This window comes from Cetorhinus maximus, chromosome 11 (genome assembly GCF_964194155.1).
Source record: "Cetorhinus maximus chromosome 11, sCetMax3.hap1.1, whole genome shotgun sequence".
Taxonomy (NCBI): domain Eukaryota; kingdom Metazoa; phylum Chordata; class Chondrichthyes; order Lamniformes; family Cetorhinidae; genus Cetorhinus; species Cetorhinus maximus.
This window is the reverse complement of record NC_135889.1, coordinates 24,966,100-24,981,253: the sequence shown is the minus strand read 5'-3', so window position 1 is coordinate 24,981,253 and position 15,154 is coordinate 24,966,100. Positions and strand designations below refer to the sequence as shown.

Sequence of the window (15,154 nt, the reverse complement as noted above, 5' to 3'; positions counted from 1 at the left end):
ACCCACACTGACCCGCTTCCACCCGGGACACCCACACTAGCCCGCTTCCACCCGGGACACCCACACTGACCCCCTTCCACCCGGGACACCCACGCTGACCCCCTTCCACCCGGGACACCCACGCTGACCCGCTTCCACCCGGGACACCCACGCTGACCCGCTTCCAACCGGGACACCCACGCTGACCCGCTTCCACCCGGGACACCCACGCTGACCCGCTTCCAACCGGGACACCCACACTGACCCGCTTCCACCCGGGACACCCACACTGACCCGCTTCCACCCGGGGCACCCACACTGACCCGCTTCCACCCGGGGCACCCACACTGACCCGCTTCCACCCGGGGCACCCACACTGACCCGCTTCCACCCGGGACACCCACACTGACCCGCTTCCACCCGGGACACCCACACTGACCCGCTTCCACCCGGGACACCCACACTGACCCGCTTCCACCCGGGACACCCACACTGACCCGCTTCCACCCGGGACACCCACACTGACCCGCTTCCACCCGGGACACCCACACTGACCCGCTTCCACCCGGGACACCCACACTGACCCGCTTCCACCCGGGACACCCACACTGACCCGCTTCCACCCGGGACACCCACACTGACCCGCTTCCACCCGGGACACCCACACTGACCCGCTTCCACCCGGGACACCCACACTGACCCGCTTCCACCCGGGACACCCACACTGACCCGCTTCCACCCGGGACACCCACACTGACCCGCTTCCACCCGGGACACCCACACTGACCCGCTTCCACCCGGGACACCCACACTGACCCGCTTCCACCCGGGACACCCACACTGACCCGCTTCCACCCGGGACACCCACACTGACCCGCTTCCACCCGGGACACCCACACTGACCCGCTTCCACCCGGGACACCCACACTGACCCGCTTCCACTCGGGACACCCACATTGGCCCCCTTCCACTCGGGACACCCACATTGGCCCCCTTCCACTCGGGACACCCACATTGGCCCCCTTCCACTCGGGACACCCACATTGGCCCCCTTCCACTCGGGACACCCACATTGGCCCCCTTCCACTCGGGACACCCACATTGGCCCCCTTCCACTCGGGACACCCACATTGGCCCCCTTCCACTCGGGACACCCACATTGGCCCCCTTCCACTCGGGACACCCACATTGGCCCCCTTCCACTCGGGACACCCACATTGGCCCCCTTCCACTCGGGACACTTCCGCTGACCCGCTTCCACCCGGGACAACCCACTGGTCAGAGATGAGGGAGCCTTCCCAGGGGGACAATCAATCAGTCAATCAAACAAAAACAAGAGTGGAGCTAAATTTCTGTCTGTGTCTCACCGTTTCTACTGCAAAGCTCGGAGCTATTTTCTCGTTGATTTCCAGAAGTTTGTCCGCAAACAGCTGTCTATCTTCTGTAGCCATGATGGAGCTGACAGGAGTCCCCAGCACTTGAACACCATACTTCTCTAGTACTCCTTGTTTATACAGCTCCACACCTGCGCAAACAAAGCAGGTCAGGGGTCAGACATTGGGAAGTGTTAATGTCCAAAGGGACCTGGGTGTCGTTCAGAGATCACTGAAAACCAACATGCAGGTGCAGCAAAAAATTAGGAAGGCAAATTACCTTTATTGCAAGGGGATTTGAGTAGAGGAGTAAAGGTGTCTTGCTGTAATTGTTTAGAGCCTTTGTGAGACTGCATCTGGAGTACTATGTACATTTTGGTCTCCTTATCTAAGGGAGGATATTCTTGCTGTAGAGGGAGGACAATGAAAGGTCACCAGACTAATCCCTGGGGTGGCAGGATTGTCCTATGAGGAGACTGGGCCTGTATTCCCTAGAGTTTGGAGGAATGTGAGGTGATCTTATTGAAGCATACAAGGGCAGCAGGCACAAGGGAACAGCACCACCTGGAAGTTCCCTTCCAAGTCACTCACCATCCTGACTTGAGTGGGGTGGGGGGGATGTAGGTGGTCTATAACCAAAGGACGCAGTCTCAGAATAAGGGATAGGCTATTTAATACTGAGATGAGGAGGAATTTCTTCAGTCAGAGGGTGGTGAACCTTTGGAATTCTCTATCCCAGGGGGTTTTGGAGGCTCACTCATTGAGTATTTTCAAGACAGAGATTGATAGATTTCTAGATATTAAAGGTGTTAAAGAATATGGGGGTAGTGCAGGAAAATGGCACTGAGGTGGAAGATCAGCCATGCTCTAGCTGAATGGCAGAGCAGACCAGAGGGGCTGAACGGCCTACTCCTGCTATTTCCTAACGTTCCTATGTACCCTTTGTCGTGGTCTGGTACGCTCTGCTGCTACCATATATGTTGAGGGTCTCAATGTAGATCTCAAGGGATCTGTCTCTCTGCTATCTATGCTAAGCAAGATATCAAGACTGATGAAGGTTCTGGTCAAACGCAATTACATGAAGTTTATTACAAGCAACAAGTACATGCAACTCTGCACAGGCCTCGATCTAGCCTGGGTCCTAACAGTCACATAGGCCAGGACTTTCCCTTTGGCGATTTGGGGGCGGGGCCTGGTCGCCGAGGGGAAAGGACGCAGGATGATGCCGGGAGGAATCCCCAATGTCATCCTGGTCCATTTAAATTTTTAGGAAGGCGGACGGACAGCGAAATCAGCCGTCCACCCACCGACCTGTCAATGGCCAATTGAGGCCATTGACAGGCTAATTAAAGTAATTAAAGACCTGCCCGTCCAACCTTAAGGCTGGCGGGCAGGCCAGGAGCCCCAGCCGGCTCCAGAATACTGATGAAACTTCATCCACTGGCGGGGTGGGGTGAAGTTTCATGTCCGTTTTGTTAAAAATTAATAAAGTTTATGTGGTCTTTATTAACATGTCACATGAGGGGGACATGTTAATAATTTTTTAATGTTTCTATTTTTAATGTTTTTGGCACTGTCAGTATTCTCCCTGAGACAGGACTTTGCCTCAGGGAGCAGTGTGCTCTTTTGCGTGCATGTGCGAATGAGCGCACTTTGACAGATGGGGATTCCCTCCCACCCCGGAACAGGAAGCGCATAGCGCTTCCCGTCGGGGATGCCGCTGGGCGGGCCTTAATCGGCCCACCCACTCAAAATGGCGGCGGGCCCCGCTTCAGTGGGGGGGGGGGGGGGGGTCGTCGGCTGCCTGCCCGCCGCCGAGCCGGTGGGGCCCACCCGACATCCAAGGGCAAGATTCTGCCCATAGGCTGATGACTTGACTCATAAGGTATACATAAAGTCTTACTGATACAGAGTCACAGACAGTAGTGAACATCTGCAGTAGAGATCACAGGCAATTGTGAACATGTAACATGGAAGCTTTACCTTTTATCCTCCAGCATTATACATGGTGGTGTCATAGTGATGTTGCTATGCAGCTTCTTAAAGGGACATGTCATTGTCTGCATTGGCATACATTCAATATCACAACATCTTTCATCTGGACCCGTCATTTGAATAAGACATTAAACCGAGGCCCCCATCTGTCCTCTTAGGTGATATGTAAAAGATGCTGTGGCACTATTTGGAAGAACAGCAGGGCAGTTAACCCAGTATCCTGGCCAATATCTATCCCTAAGCCAACATCAAGGTCATTGACCTGAAATGTTAACCCTTTCTTTCTCCACAACGCTGCCTGACCTGCTGAATATTTCCAGCATTTTATTCCATCTTTCCAGCATTTGCAGTATTTCTGCTTTTCATAAATAGAGGTTATCTGGTCATTATTACATTGCCGTTTGTGGAAGTTTGCTATTTGCAAATTGGCTGCCCTGTTTCCGACATTACAGTCATGACTACACTTTAAATATGCTTCATTGGCTGTAAAGTACTTCGAGACCTCCTGTGGTTGTGAAAGGTGCAATATAAATGCAAGTCTATTTTTTGTCATTACCTCTTCTAACAATTCATTGTTAATCAGATGTGACATTCTCTTAATAACTCCATGCTGACTGTTCTTGATTAATCCATGCCTTTCTAGTTGACTCAAGTTTTTCCAACAATTTGCCTAAAACCAAGGTGAGGCTGACTGGTGTGCATTTACTTGGCCGATCCCTTTCTCTCTTTTTAAATAATTGTACACCATTAGCAGTTCTCTAGTCTTCTAGGACTATGCCTGTAGCCAGAGAGGATTGGGAAATGTGGGTAGAGCCTCTCCTATTTCTTCTCTAGCTTCACATAACAGCCCATGATGCATTTCATCCAGAGTGGCGATTTATCCAGTGGTTTAATGATGATTATTATCGAGACTAGTATTTTATTCCAAATGTTTTAATTAATTGAATTTAAATTCCCTCAGCCTTTTTTTTTATTTGTTCATGGAATGTGGGCGTCACTAGCTAGGCCAGCATTTATTGCCCATCCCTAATTGCCCTTAAGAAGGTGATGGTGAGCTGACTTCTTGAACCGCTGCAGTGCCTGTGGTGTAGGTACACCCACAGTGCTGTTAGGGGGAGTTGGGGGCGTGGGGGTGGCGGCAATGGGGAGTTCCATGGATTATTAGTCCAGTAACGATACTACCAGACTACCACCCCCCATTTTCACTCATCTATCTATGCCCTCAGCTCATCTGCCTTATTCACTAGATTGCTTTTTCTGCTTTTCATATATGCATACCAACTCCCTGGGAATGTCTACAAATGCTCTTTATATGGACTTCCAGAAAGTATTTGATAAAATCCCTCATAAGTGATTGTAGCTAAAGCTGAAGTTCATAGAATTGAGGGAAAATTATTGACCTGATTAGGATGTTGGCTGAATGCAGCAGACAGAGTGAGGATAATGGACATGTACTCTAATTGGCAGGATGTAACTAGTGATATTCCTCAAGGATGTGTGTTGAGGCCTCAAGTCTTCACCGTATTTATTAACTACTTAGATGATGATATAGAATGCTAGATATCCAAATTTATTGATGACACAAAGATAGGTAGCGCTATTAGTAGTGTAAATAGAAGCATAATATTAGAAAGATATGTTGATAGATTAAGTGAATAGGAAAAATGGTTGAAATGGATTTTAATGTAGACAAATTTGTATTAGTTGGGTCACAGTTGGCAGCACTCTGCTCCAGGACTTGAGCACAACAACCTAGACTGATACTCCCATGCAGTACTGAGTGAACGCTGCACTGTCAGAGGTGTTGTCTTTCAGGTGAAATATTAAACCAGTGGATATAAAAGATCCCGTGACACTGTTTCAACGAAGAGTAAGGGAGTTATTCCTAATGTCCTGGCCAATATTTATCCCTCAATCAACATCACAAATGTAGATTATCTGATCATTATAACATTGCTGTTTGTGGAAGCTTGCTTTGTGCAAATTGGCTGCTATGTATCCTACACTACAACAGTAGCTACACTTCAAAAGTACCTTATTGACTGTAAAAATATTTCAAGACAGCCAGTGGTCATGAAAGGTGCTATATAAATGCAATTATGTTTTAAATGAAAGGTCATCACTTTGGACCTGAAAAGGATAAAACATGGTACTTTCTGGATGGTGAAAAGCTAAGAACAGTGGAGGTCCAAAGAGGCTTTGAAGCCCAAATACATAGATCATTAAAATGTCATGAACAGATACAGGAAAGAACTTTAAAAATCTGCTAGTTGAGTGCTCGTCTTGATATCTAGTGGGCTAGAACACAAGTAGGTTGAAGCCGTGCTTCAGCTATGTCCTTATTTGACCCCCCTGGAGTACTGTGAGCAGCTCTGGGCACTACACTCAGCCTTGGAGAGAGTGCAGGGTAAATGAACCAGAATAATCCCTTCACTCCAAGGGTTAAATTACGAGGAGCAATTACACAAACCAGGGTTGTATTCCCTAGAATTTAGAAGGTTAAGCAGTGATTTGTTTAATGCTTTCCAGATGTTAAGGAGAACAGGTAGTGTAGGTAGGTAGAGAAAATATTTCCACTGGTTGGAAGTGTAGGATTAGGGGTCATAAATCGAAACATTACAGCCAGACCTCTCAGTAGTGAAATTAGAAACCACTTCCACACAAAAAGGATGGTAGAGGTTGGAATTCATTTCCACAAATGACAATTGATTCTACATCAATTGTAACTTTAAAATCTGTGATTGACAGATTGTTGCTATCCAAAGATATTAAAGGGTGTGGGACAAGTTAGGTAAATGCAGTTAGGTCACACATGATCTTACTGAATGGTGGAACAGACTCAAGGGGCTAAAAGACCAACTCCTGTTCCTATGTTCCTAGTGTCTGTTTGTAATCGGCATTCACTGCAGAGATTTTTAAAGGTTGAATTTTAGGGAAAATTTTTGCTGTCACGCTCCAGGTGGCATTGGCCTCTGCAATACAAAATTACCTCAAAAATTGGGTAGCACAATATTTACATTGCCAGCTGGCTACTGGATTCAACTAAATAGCAAGTCTGTATTGAGACAATTGACCCGAGCGGGCAACAGTTCCTACACCAACCACCCTGGGACAATCTGCTCCTCATCGTTACACAGTGACCGCGGCTAGAATTGCCAGTGTGCAATAGAACACTAAATGAACAGCGTGGAGCTCTTCGTGGTCAAGCACTCTCTGAGCCACAGTCTCACTCTCACATGTAAAGTAGCCAGTTAGACCAGATGGAAGGGGCTCTAAAAGAGCAAAGAGTCAAACTTGGAACAGGAGAAGAGAGGAAGAAAAAATGGCAAAAACAAGACCTACTTTATTGAAGCACAGTGCCAAAGCCTGCAAATAACTCACCGCAGTTCAGGGCAGTCTGCCCTCCCATGGACAGCAGTATCCCATCAGGCTTCTCTGTTTTAATAATATCAGTCACAAACTCTGGGGTGACAGGTAAGAAATAAACTGTGTCCGCTTGCTTAGTTCCCACCTCGTTCGTCTGCACTGATGCGATGTTCGGGTTCATTAATACAGTTTTTATGTTTTCTTCCTGAAAGAGACAAAACCTAGAATGTTCAGCATAAAAGAAATGTGTTAAACTTTCAGGGATTTAGATTCACACTCCTACAACAGGACAGAGGGCAGTAATCCACAATTCACAATTACACTGGCTCAATTAGACAGTAAACACTTTGACCATTTACTCTTGACACAAGCTGCTGCTTCCTCAATATTAACCCAGTCATTCCATCTGGGGACAGTGTAGGGGGAACATTACTCTGTATCTAATCTGTGCTATACCTGTCCTGGGAGTGTGTGCTGTGACAGAGTAGGGGAAACGTTAATCTACCTAACACTGTACTATAACTGCCCTGAGAATGTTTTGTGGGGCACTGGATGTTTGAGAGAGCAACTATTTAATTGCACAGCACAAAATTCACAAAGGACATTAAATGAAAATAGGGCAAAGGTTCAGGATGCTCACGAGTGGGTGAATTACTGGAGCAGCAGGAGAATAGCTGCACCAGTGATGGGCAAAAACAACATCCTGGGTGAAGGCTACCTGGTGAGGCACTGAAGATTCCTAATCTGTGCCCAACTACTTGAGCTATCCTGGGCTACTGATGGAGCATTACGATTGGTTTCAGTACCCTAGGGCTAGGAAGGAGAGGGCTTGACAGAGACTTCAACAACTTGCATTTTATAGAGTAAAACATCCCAAGGTGCTTCACAGGAGTTTTAAAACATTTGACAGTGGGCCACATGAAATATTAGGCCTGTGATCAAAAGCTTGGTCAAAGAGGTAGGTTTTAAGGAATGTCTTAAAAGAAGGATAGAGAGGCAGAGAGGTTTGGAGAGGGAATTGTTGTTCTGCAAAATGTATGAGGGAGTGAGTGCACACATATTTATGTCTATAAATGACGGTGAAGATAATGTCACATACAGATGTAATGCACCCCATGCACAAGTAGTCAATGGGCTGGGTCATGAAAAATAGGCTCTTGGGGCAGGATATTGGAGGATCTCAGATACCCAGGAAACCTGTAACCCAGACAGTCAGTGCTGCCTGGAGGAGAGAAAATGAGAACTCACCTTTAATGCTTTAATCGCCTGCGATCCAGAGTAATCAAACTCTCCAGCCTGGCCAATCGAGAGGCCTCCAGAACCCAAGACTAGAACCTTTGAAACCTGAAACCAGCAGTAGAACATCATGAGGAAGTAGTAACAGCAGGAGACCATTCAGCCCCTCAACTACCATTTAATTGGCTGATCTGTACCTTAACTCCATCTATTCTGGTTCTATAACCCTTACCTAACAACACTCGGCCAATCTCAGTTTTTAAATTCTCAATGGATATTCAACCTCAATAACTTTTAGGGGGAAGAGTTTTCCAGGTTTCCTCAACTCTTTTTGTGGAGAGGTGCTTCCTGACAACAACCTGAATAGCCTAGCTCTAATTTTAAGGTTATGCCTCCTTATTCTGGACTTGCCATCAGAGGAAGTAGTTTCTCTCTATCTCCCCATCAAATACTTTAACAATTTTAACACCTCAATTAAAGGTTAAAGGGAGTACAATGCTAACCCATGAGACCTGACCTCATAATTTAACTATTTCTGCCCCAGTATCATTCTGGTGAATCTGCACTGCAGCCCTCACCCTCCCCCTCCCCCGGGACCCCTCCAAAGCAAATATCGTTTCCCTCAAGTGTAGTACCCAAATCTGAACGCAGTTATTGCAGATGAGGTCTATCCAAAGCCCTGTACAACTGTAACATCACTTCCACTCTTTTTATATTCCAGCCCCTGGAGATAAAGACGAACATTCAATTCACTTTCTTAATTTTTTTTTGTACAGGTCTACAAGAATAATGATGGAAAGGAAAAATAAGAGGATAAAATGTTTGTAGTGTTGTGAAGAACAGGAAGGGGTCAGCAAGCCAACAACAATGAGGGGAAATCACTGGTAACAAATACATTTTGAAGCCCAGACAGTAATGTATGCATTACAATAAACACTTGTATTAATCACATGTCAGAGAACAAACCAAAGTCTATAACATACTGAAACACTGGAACAGTAATATTATGACAGTGTTACTAGGCTAGTAATCGAGAGGCTGGGAGACTGCTCTGGAGGTGAGAGCTCAAATCCATCGTCTCAGCAATGGTGACCATGAAACTATCGGACTATCGTAAAAATCCATCTGCTTCACCAGTGCCTTTAGAGAAGGAAATCTGCCATCTTTACCTGGTCTGGTCTACATATAACTGCAGACCCACAGCAATATGCTTGACTCTTAACTGCCCTCTGAAATGGTCTAGCAAGCCACTCAGTTATACTGGTACAGAAATCTTACAAATAATAAAAAACCCTAAATGACAAAAGTCCTGTTAACCCTTCAAGTTTTCCTCATTAACACCTGGGGACTTGTGGCAAAATTGGGAGAGCTGTCCCACAGAGTAGTCAAGCAACAGCCTGACATAGTCATCCTCATGGGATCATATCTTACAGACAATGTCCAAAATCCTCCATCACCATCAGCAGGACAGACCCACCAACGGTGGCAGCACAGTGGTACAATCGGGAGGGAGTTGACCTGGGAGTCCTCAACATTGATTCTGGACCCCATGAAGTTACATGGCATCAGGTTAAACATGGCCAAGTAAATCTCCTGCTGATTACTACCTTCCGCACCCCCCACCACCACAAGCCCCCCCATTCTTCAGTTGATGAATTGGTACTCCCCCATGTTGAATACCAGTTGGAAGAAGGATTGTGGGTAGCAAGCGCACAGAATGTACTGTGGGTGGGAGAACTCAATGCCCTTCACAAAGAGTGGCTTGTTAGCACCATTACTTATGAAGCTGGCCAAGTTCTGAAGGACACATCTACCAGGCTAAGCTTGGCAGTTTGTTTGAGAACCAGCAAGAGGGAAAATCCCACTTTATCTCGTTGTCACCTCTACCTGTCCCATCTGCACACAGGCTACCATCCATCGTATTGTGTGGCACTACCACCATGCTAAATGAGATAAATTCAGAACAGATCTAGCAAAACATTAGGAGGTGCTGTGGGCCATCATTAGCATTAAATTCTAGTCCGACAATCCCTCACTCTACCATCACTATCAAGCCAGGGGATCAGCCCTAGTTCAATGTGGAGCACAGAAGAGCATGCCAGGAGCAGCACCAGACATACCTAAAAATGAGGTGTCACCCAGCTGCAGCCACACAGACAGAGCTAAGCAATTACACAACCAACAGGTCAGACCAAAGCTCTGCAGTGCTGCCATTCCCAGTTGCGAATGGTGGTGGATAATTAAGCAACTCGAGGAGAAAGCTCCACGAACATCCCCATCTGTAGTTCTCTTGACTGTTATTACTCAGGAATGTGTCATGTTATATTTTTAAGTGAATCTTGTTGCCTTAACTTTAGCACACCAATGACTTTTAAAGCACTGATTTTATATAGATTTGTGTAATTTCGGTAACTTTGTAACTTGTGAGAGAGAGAGAGAGGAGAGAAGAGAAAGGAGAGGAGAGAGAGGAGAGAGAGGAGAGAGAGGAGAGAGAGGAGAGAGAGGAGAGAGAGGAGAGAGAGGAGAGAGAGGAGAGAGAGGAGAGAGAGGAGAGAGAGGAGAGAAAGAGGAGAGAGAGAAGAGAGAGAATCAAGGAAAACTCTCCACTGGTTGGAGTCATACTTAGGACAAAGGAAGGTGGTCGTGGTTGTTGGAGGTCAATAATCTCAGCCCCAGGACATTGCTACAGGAGTGCCCCTAGGTAGTGCCCCTAAGCCCAACCATCTTCAGCGCTTCAGACCTTCCATCCAAAATAAGTTCCGAGGTGGAGATGTTCACAGATGATTTCACAGTATTTAATTTCATTCGTGACTTCTCCGTGCACCCATGCAGCAAAACCTGGATAACATTCAGGCCTGAGCTGATATGTGGTGCAAATGTTACTTGCCACATAAGTGCCAGGAATGACCTTCTCGAACATCTCCCTTTGGTATTCAGTGGCACTTCAATCACTGGAACCTGGGGGTTACCATTGACCAGAAACTGAACTGGACTAGCCATATAAATACTGTGGCTACAAAGGCAGGTCAGAGGCTGGGAATTCTATGGTGAGTAACTCACCTCCTGACTCCCCAAAGTCTGTCCACCATCGACAAAACACAAGTCAGGAGTGTGATGGAATACTCTCCACTTGCTTGGATGAGTACAGCTCCAACAACACTCAAGAAGCTTAACACCATCCAGGACGAAGCAGCCTGCTTGATTGGCACCCCATCCAACACCTGAAATATTCAGTCCCTCCATCTAGTGGCAGCAGTGTGTACCATCTGCAAGGTGCACTGCAGGAACTTGCCAAAACTCCTTCAACAGCACATTCCAAACTCCTGACCTCCAAGGGCAGCAAGCACATGGGAACACCACCACCTTCAAACTCCCCTCCAAACCTCACACTATTATGACTTGGAGCGATATTCACATTCCTTCACTGTCACTGGGTCAATATCCTGGAAATCCCTCCCTAACAGCACTGTGAGGGTACCTACACCACATGGACTGCAGCAGTTCAAGAAGGCAGCTCACCACCACCTTCTCTAGAGCAACTAGGGATGGACTCCAAATGCTGGCCTAGCCAGCAACATCCAGATCCCAGGAATGAATTATAAAAATAAACAGTTTTATAATCATGCACAGTAGCTTTTTATGTACATTGACATATCATAAACTAGAAAGGGGGTGAAGGCCAGTTTAACTCATACTGTTGGGAAGTATTGATTGAGGCAGGAGTACTGAGCACAACAGCTCGCTACTCCTCTTCAAACCATGGTACCATGGCATTTTTACTAATCACGTGGATAAACTGGGTGGGCCTTGGTTTAACAGGTACAATTGCACAGTGGTTAAATTACTGAACAAGTAATCCAGAAAATTCAAGTTGAAATCTAACCATGGGAGTTTGAGAATCTGGTAATAAATAAAGCTTTTAGATTGTCAAAAGAACACAACTACCATCCTTGCTCTGGATATATGTGATTTCAGTTCCTTATCAATGTGGTTGTCTCTTATCTGCCCTTTGAAGTAACCTAGCCAGCCATTTCATTGCATCAAAATGCTATAGTAGTTCAAGGAGACCTCAGAAATGACACAGTTAAGTACTGGAGGATCAGGACTGCAGGGAAACGAGAAGGAGGAGAGGAAGAGATAGAAACAGAGAGAGAGGCTGAGAAAGAATGAGGGAATAACAAAGGAGAGAGAGAGAGAGGGAGACAAAAAGATAAAGCATGACCTTTGCCAATTGTTTTGTGACAACAGATCACTTATCACTACAAAATAATGCTTGCAAGTGGACCGATTAGAAACTAGTGTTTCCTTTATGTACAAATCACTGAAGATGAAGAAAACCAACCTTAAGCCTCTCGGGGGGAGGGGGAACTGCTGGCATGACTGAAGCAATGCTGGTCCCTTTCCCTTTTTTGATTAGCGAAATAAAAGCATCAAACAAGAACTGAAAAAGAGATGGTAAGTGTTAGTGGTTTCCACATCCAACACTGTGCAAAATGCCCCCACAAGCCAGTAGCATGCTAATGGCAATTAGTAATTAAAGAACATGTTCATGTATGTTCTTCATGCGAGTATGTTCATAGATGACACAGTATAGAGGGAGGCCATTTAGCCCATCGTGTCTGTTCTTGGAAGGATCTAACCAATTCGACCCACTCCCCTACACATTCGCCATAACATTTCAAATTTTCCCCGTTTGGAACTTCATATAAACATCATCCTCACTCTCTTGGCAACGCCCCATGTTACTTTAAAGAACTCGAGAATGATTTGACTTTACTAATCTGTGATGTTTTCCTTTTATTCATTTATTTTTTGGACAAGTGCCAGTTAATTTTATCTCAGGTTATTGGGTGGAATTTTACACCCCTCTGGGAGTGGGCAGAAGGCAGGTGTAAAATCAGGTGACATGATGGGGGTCACATGCCCACACCTGCCCACAGCCATTGTTATTTTGCCAACAGTGGGCTAGACGTTGAACAGAGTATGACTCATGTTAAAATGAGATTCTTTTCTAAGTAGCTTGAACATGCTTAATGAATGAAGAATGACAAACTGCTCAGCAAATATATTTAAAAGATGTGTACAAATGTGTACAAATTATTGACAGTAGGGGCACTCCTAACATGTTGGTGAATGTGTAATTATACCTGACCATTCCTCATCTGAGTCTTTACCCAGGGAGATTTGTTCCATGGACAAATAATAATAACAAGCAGTAAGTTTGTTTAAAAACTTCTGCAGAACAATAGAGCAAGAAATAAATAATTGGTTTAAAAAACATGCTTGCAAAAGCTGTTTCAGAGATGGTCACGAGCTCTTCAAATTGCTGCAGGTCACCACATTGTCACTGGAACTGTCATAAGCTTACATCATCTAAGCATAATCTGAAGTCAGACTCACCATTAACCACAGCACAAAGCTTACACTGGATAACAGTACAGTCCCAGCCACACACAGCAGAATAGAAAACCTTCACTGCAATTTGAAACTACAGCTAATCATAGCCAGTACGCATGCAAATAACAGAGTGGGTATCGAAGAGAGAGACAGAGAGAGAGAGAGAGATTGAGGGAGGCCGAGGTCAAGGCGCCGAGCGCCGTCTACAGCTTGGATATCGGACCGAGTCCGACATGTAACAGGTGACTTCACTGGGGCATGGCTCAAATATCCAACGGCATTTTGCTCCTATGAACAACCTATGAAGCACCACCAGAACATTTTGCAGTCCTGTCATGAGTATTCTGCTGATCAGACTCGTATCACATGCATTTATGTTGAGTTTCATGTGTTTGAATTAGTATTATATATCAATTCTGTATGATACATGATAAATTATTCAGTGACAGCCCACTGTACTCCAGTGTTACACAGCAACAGACCTGTTACCCACCAATACTGTATCCCAATGTTATACAGTGACTGTACCCACCAGTACTGTACCCCAGTGTTACACAGTGACTGTACCCACCAGTACTGTACCCCAGTGTTACAGTGACTGTACCCACCAGTACTGTACCCCAGTGTTATACAGTGACTGTACCCACCAGTACTGTACCCGTGTTACACAGTGACTGTACCCACCAGTACTGTACCCCAGTATTACACAGTGACTGTACCCACCAGTACTGTACCCCAGTATTACACAGTGACTGTACCCACCAGTACTGTACCCCAGTATTACACAGTGACTGTACCCACCAGTACTGTACCCGTGTTACACAGTGACTGTACCCACCAGTACTGTACCCCAGTGTTATACAGTGACAGATCTGGACCCACCAGTACTGTACCCCAGTATTATACAGTGACGGACCTGGGCCCACCAGCATTGCACCCCAGTGTTACACAGTGACTGTACCCACCAGTATTGGACCCCAGTGTTATACAGTAACAGGTCAGGACCCATCAGTACTGTACCCCAGTGTTATACAGTGACAGACCTGGGCCCGCCAGTACTGTACCCGTGTTACACAGTGACTGTACCCACCAGTACTGCACCTGTCTTATACAGCAACAGACCTGTACCACCTGTACTGTACCCCAATATTATACAGTGACAGACCTGAACACATCTTATGACCTTAAGACATAGGAGCAGAAGTAGGCCATTCGGCCCATCAAGTCTGCTCCGCCATTCAGTGAGATCATGGCTAATCTGATAATCCTCAACTCCATTTTCCTGCCTTTTCCCCATAACCCTTGATTCCTTTACTGATTAAAAATCTGTCTATCTCAGCCTTGAATATACTCAACGACCCAGCCTCTACAGCCCTCTGCGGTAAAGAATTCAACAGATTCACTACCCTCAGAGAAGAAATTCTTCCTCATCTCTGTCTTAAATGGGCGACCCCTTGCTCTGAGATTATGCCCTCTGGTCCTAGGCTCTCCCACAAGGGGAAACAACCTTTCAGCATCTACCCTGTCAAGCCCACTAAAAATCTTATATGTTTCAATAAGGTCACCTCTGATTCTTCTAAACCCCAATGAGTACAGGCCCGAATTACTCAACCTCTCCTCATAAGAAAATCCCTCCATCCCCAGGATCAACCTAGTGAACCTTCTCTGCACTGTCTCTGATGCCAGTATATCTTTCCTTAGATACGGGGACCAAAACTGTTCACAGTATTCTAGGTGTGGTCTGACTAGTGCCTTGTATAGTTTTAGCACTACTTCCCTATTTTTAAACTCCATTCCCTTTGAAATAA

General features: G+C 46.0%; 1 protein-coding gene across 1 annotated transcript in view; it reads right to left on the bottom strand.

Annotated features, from left to right (window-relative positions):
• cps1 (carbamoyl-phosphate synthase 1, mitochondrial) overlaps positions 1-15,154 on the bottom strand; it is a 206,628-nt gene that overhangs the window by 124,204 nt on the left and 67,270 nt on the right. The window contains exons 12-15 of the mRNA XM_078551685.1: positions 12,292-12,390; positions 7,962-8,057; positions 6,729-6,918; positions 1,347-1,504 (exon numbers count right to left, since the gene is read on the bottom strand). Of these exons, the coding sequence (XP_078407811.1) occupies positions 1,347-1,504; positions 6,729-6,918; positions 7,962-8,057; positions 12,292-12,390 (543 nt within the window). The remainder of the gene's footprint in view (positions 1-1,346; positions 1,505-6,728; positions 6,919-7,961; positions 8,058-12,291; positions 12,391-15,154) is intronic.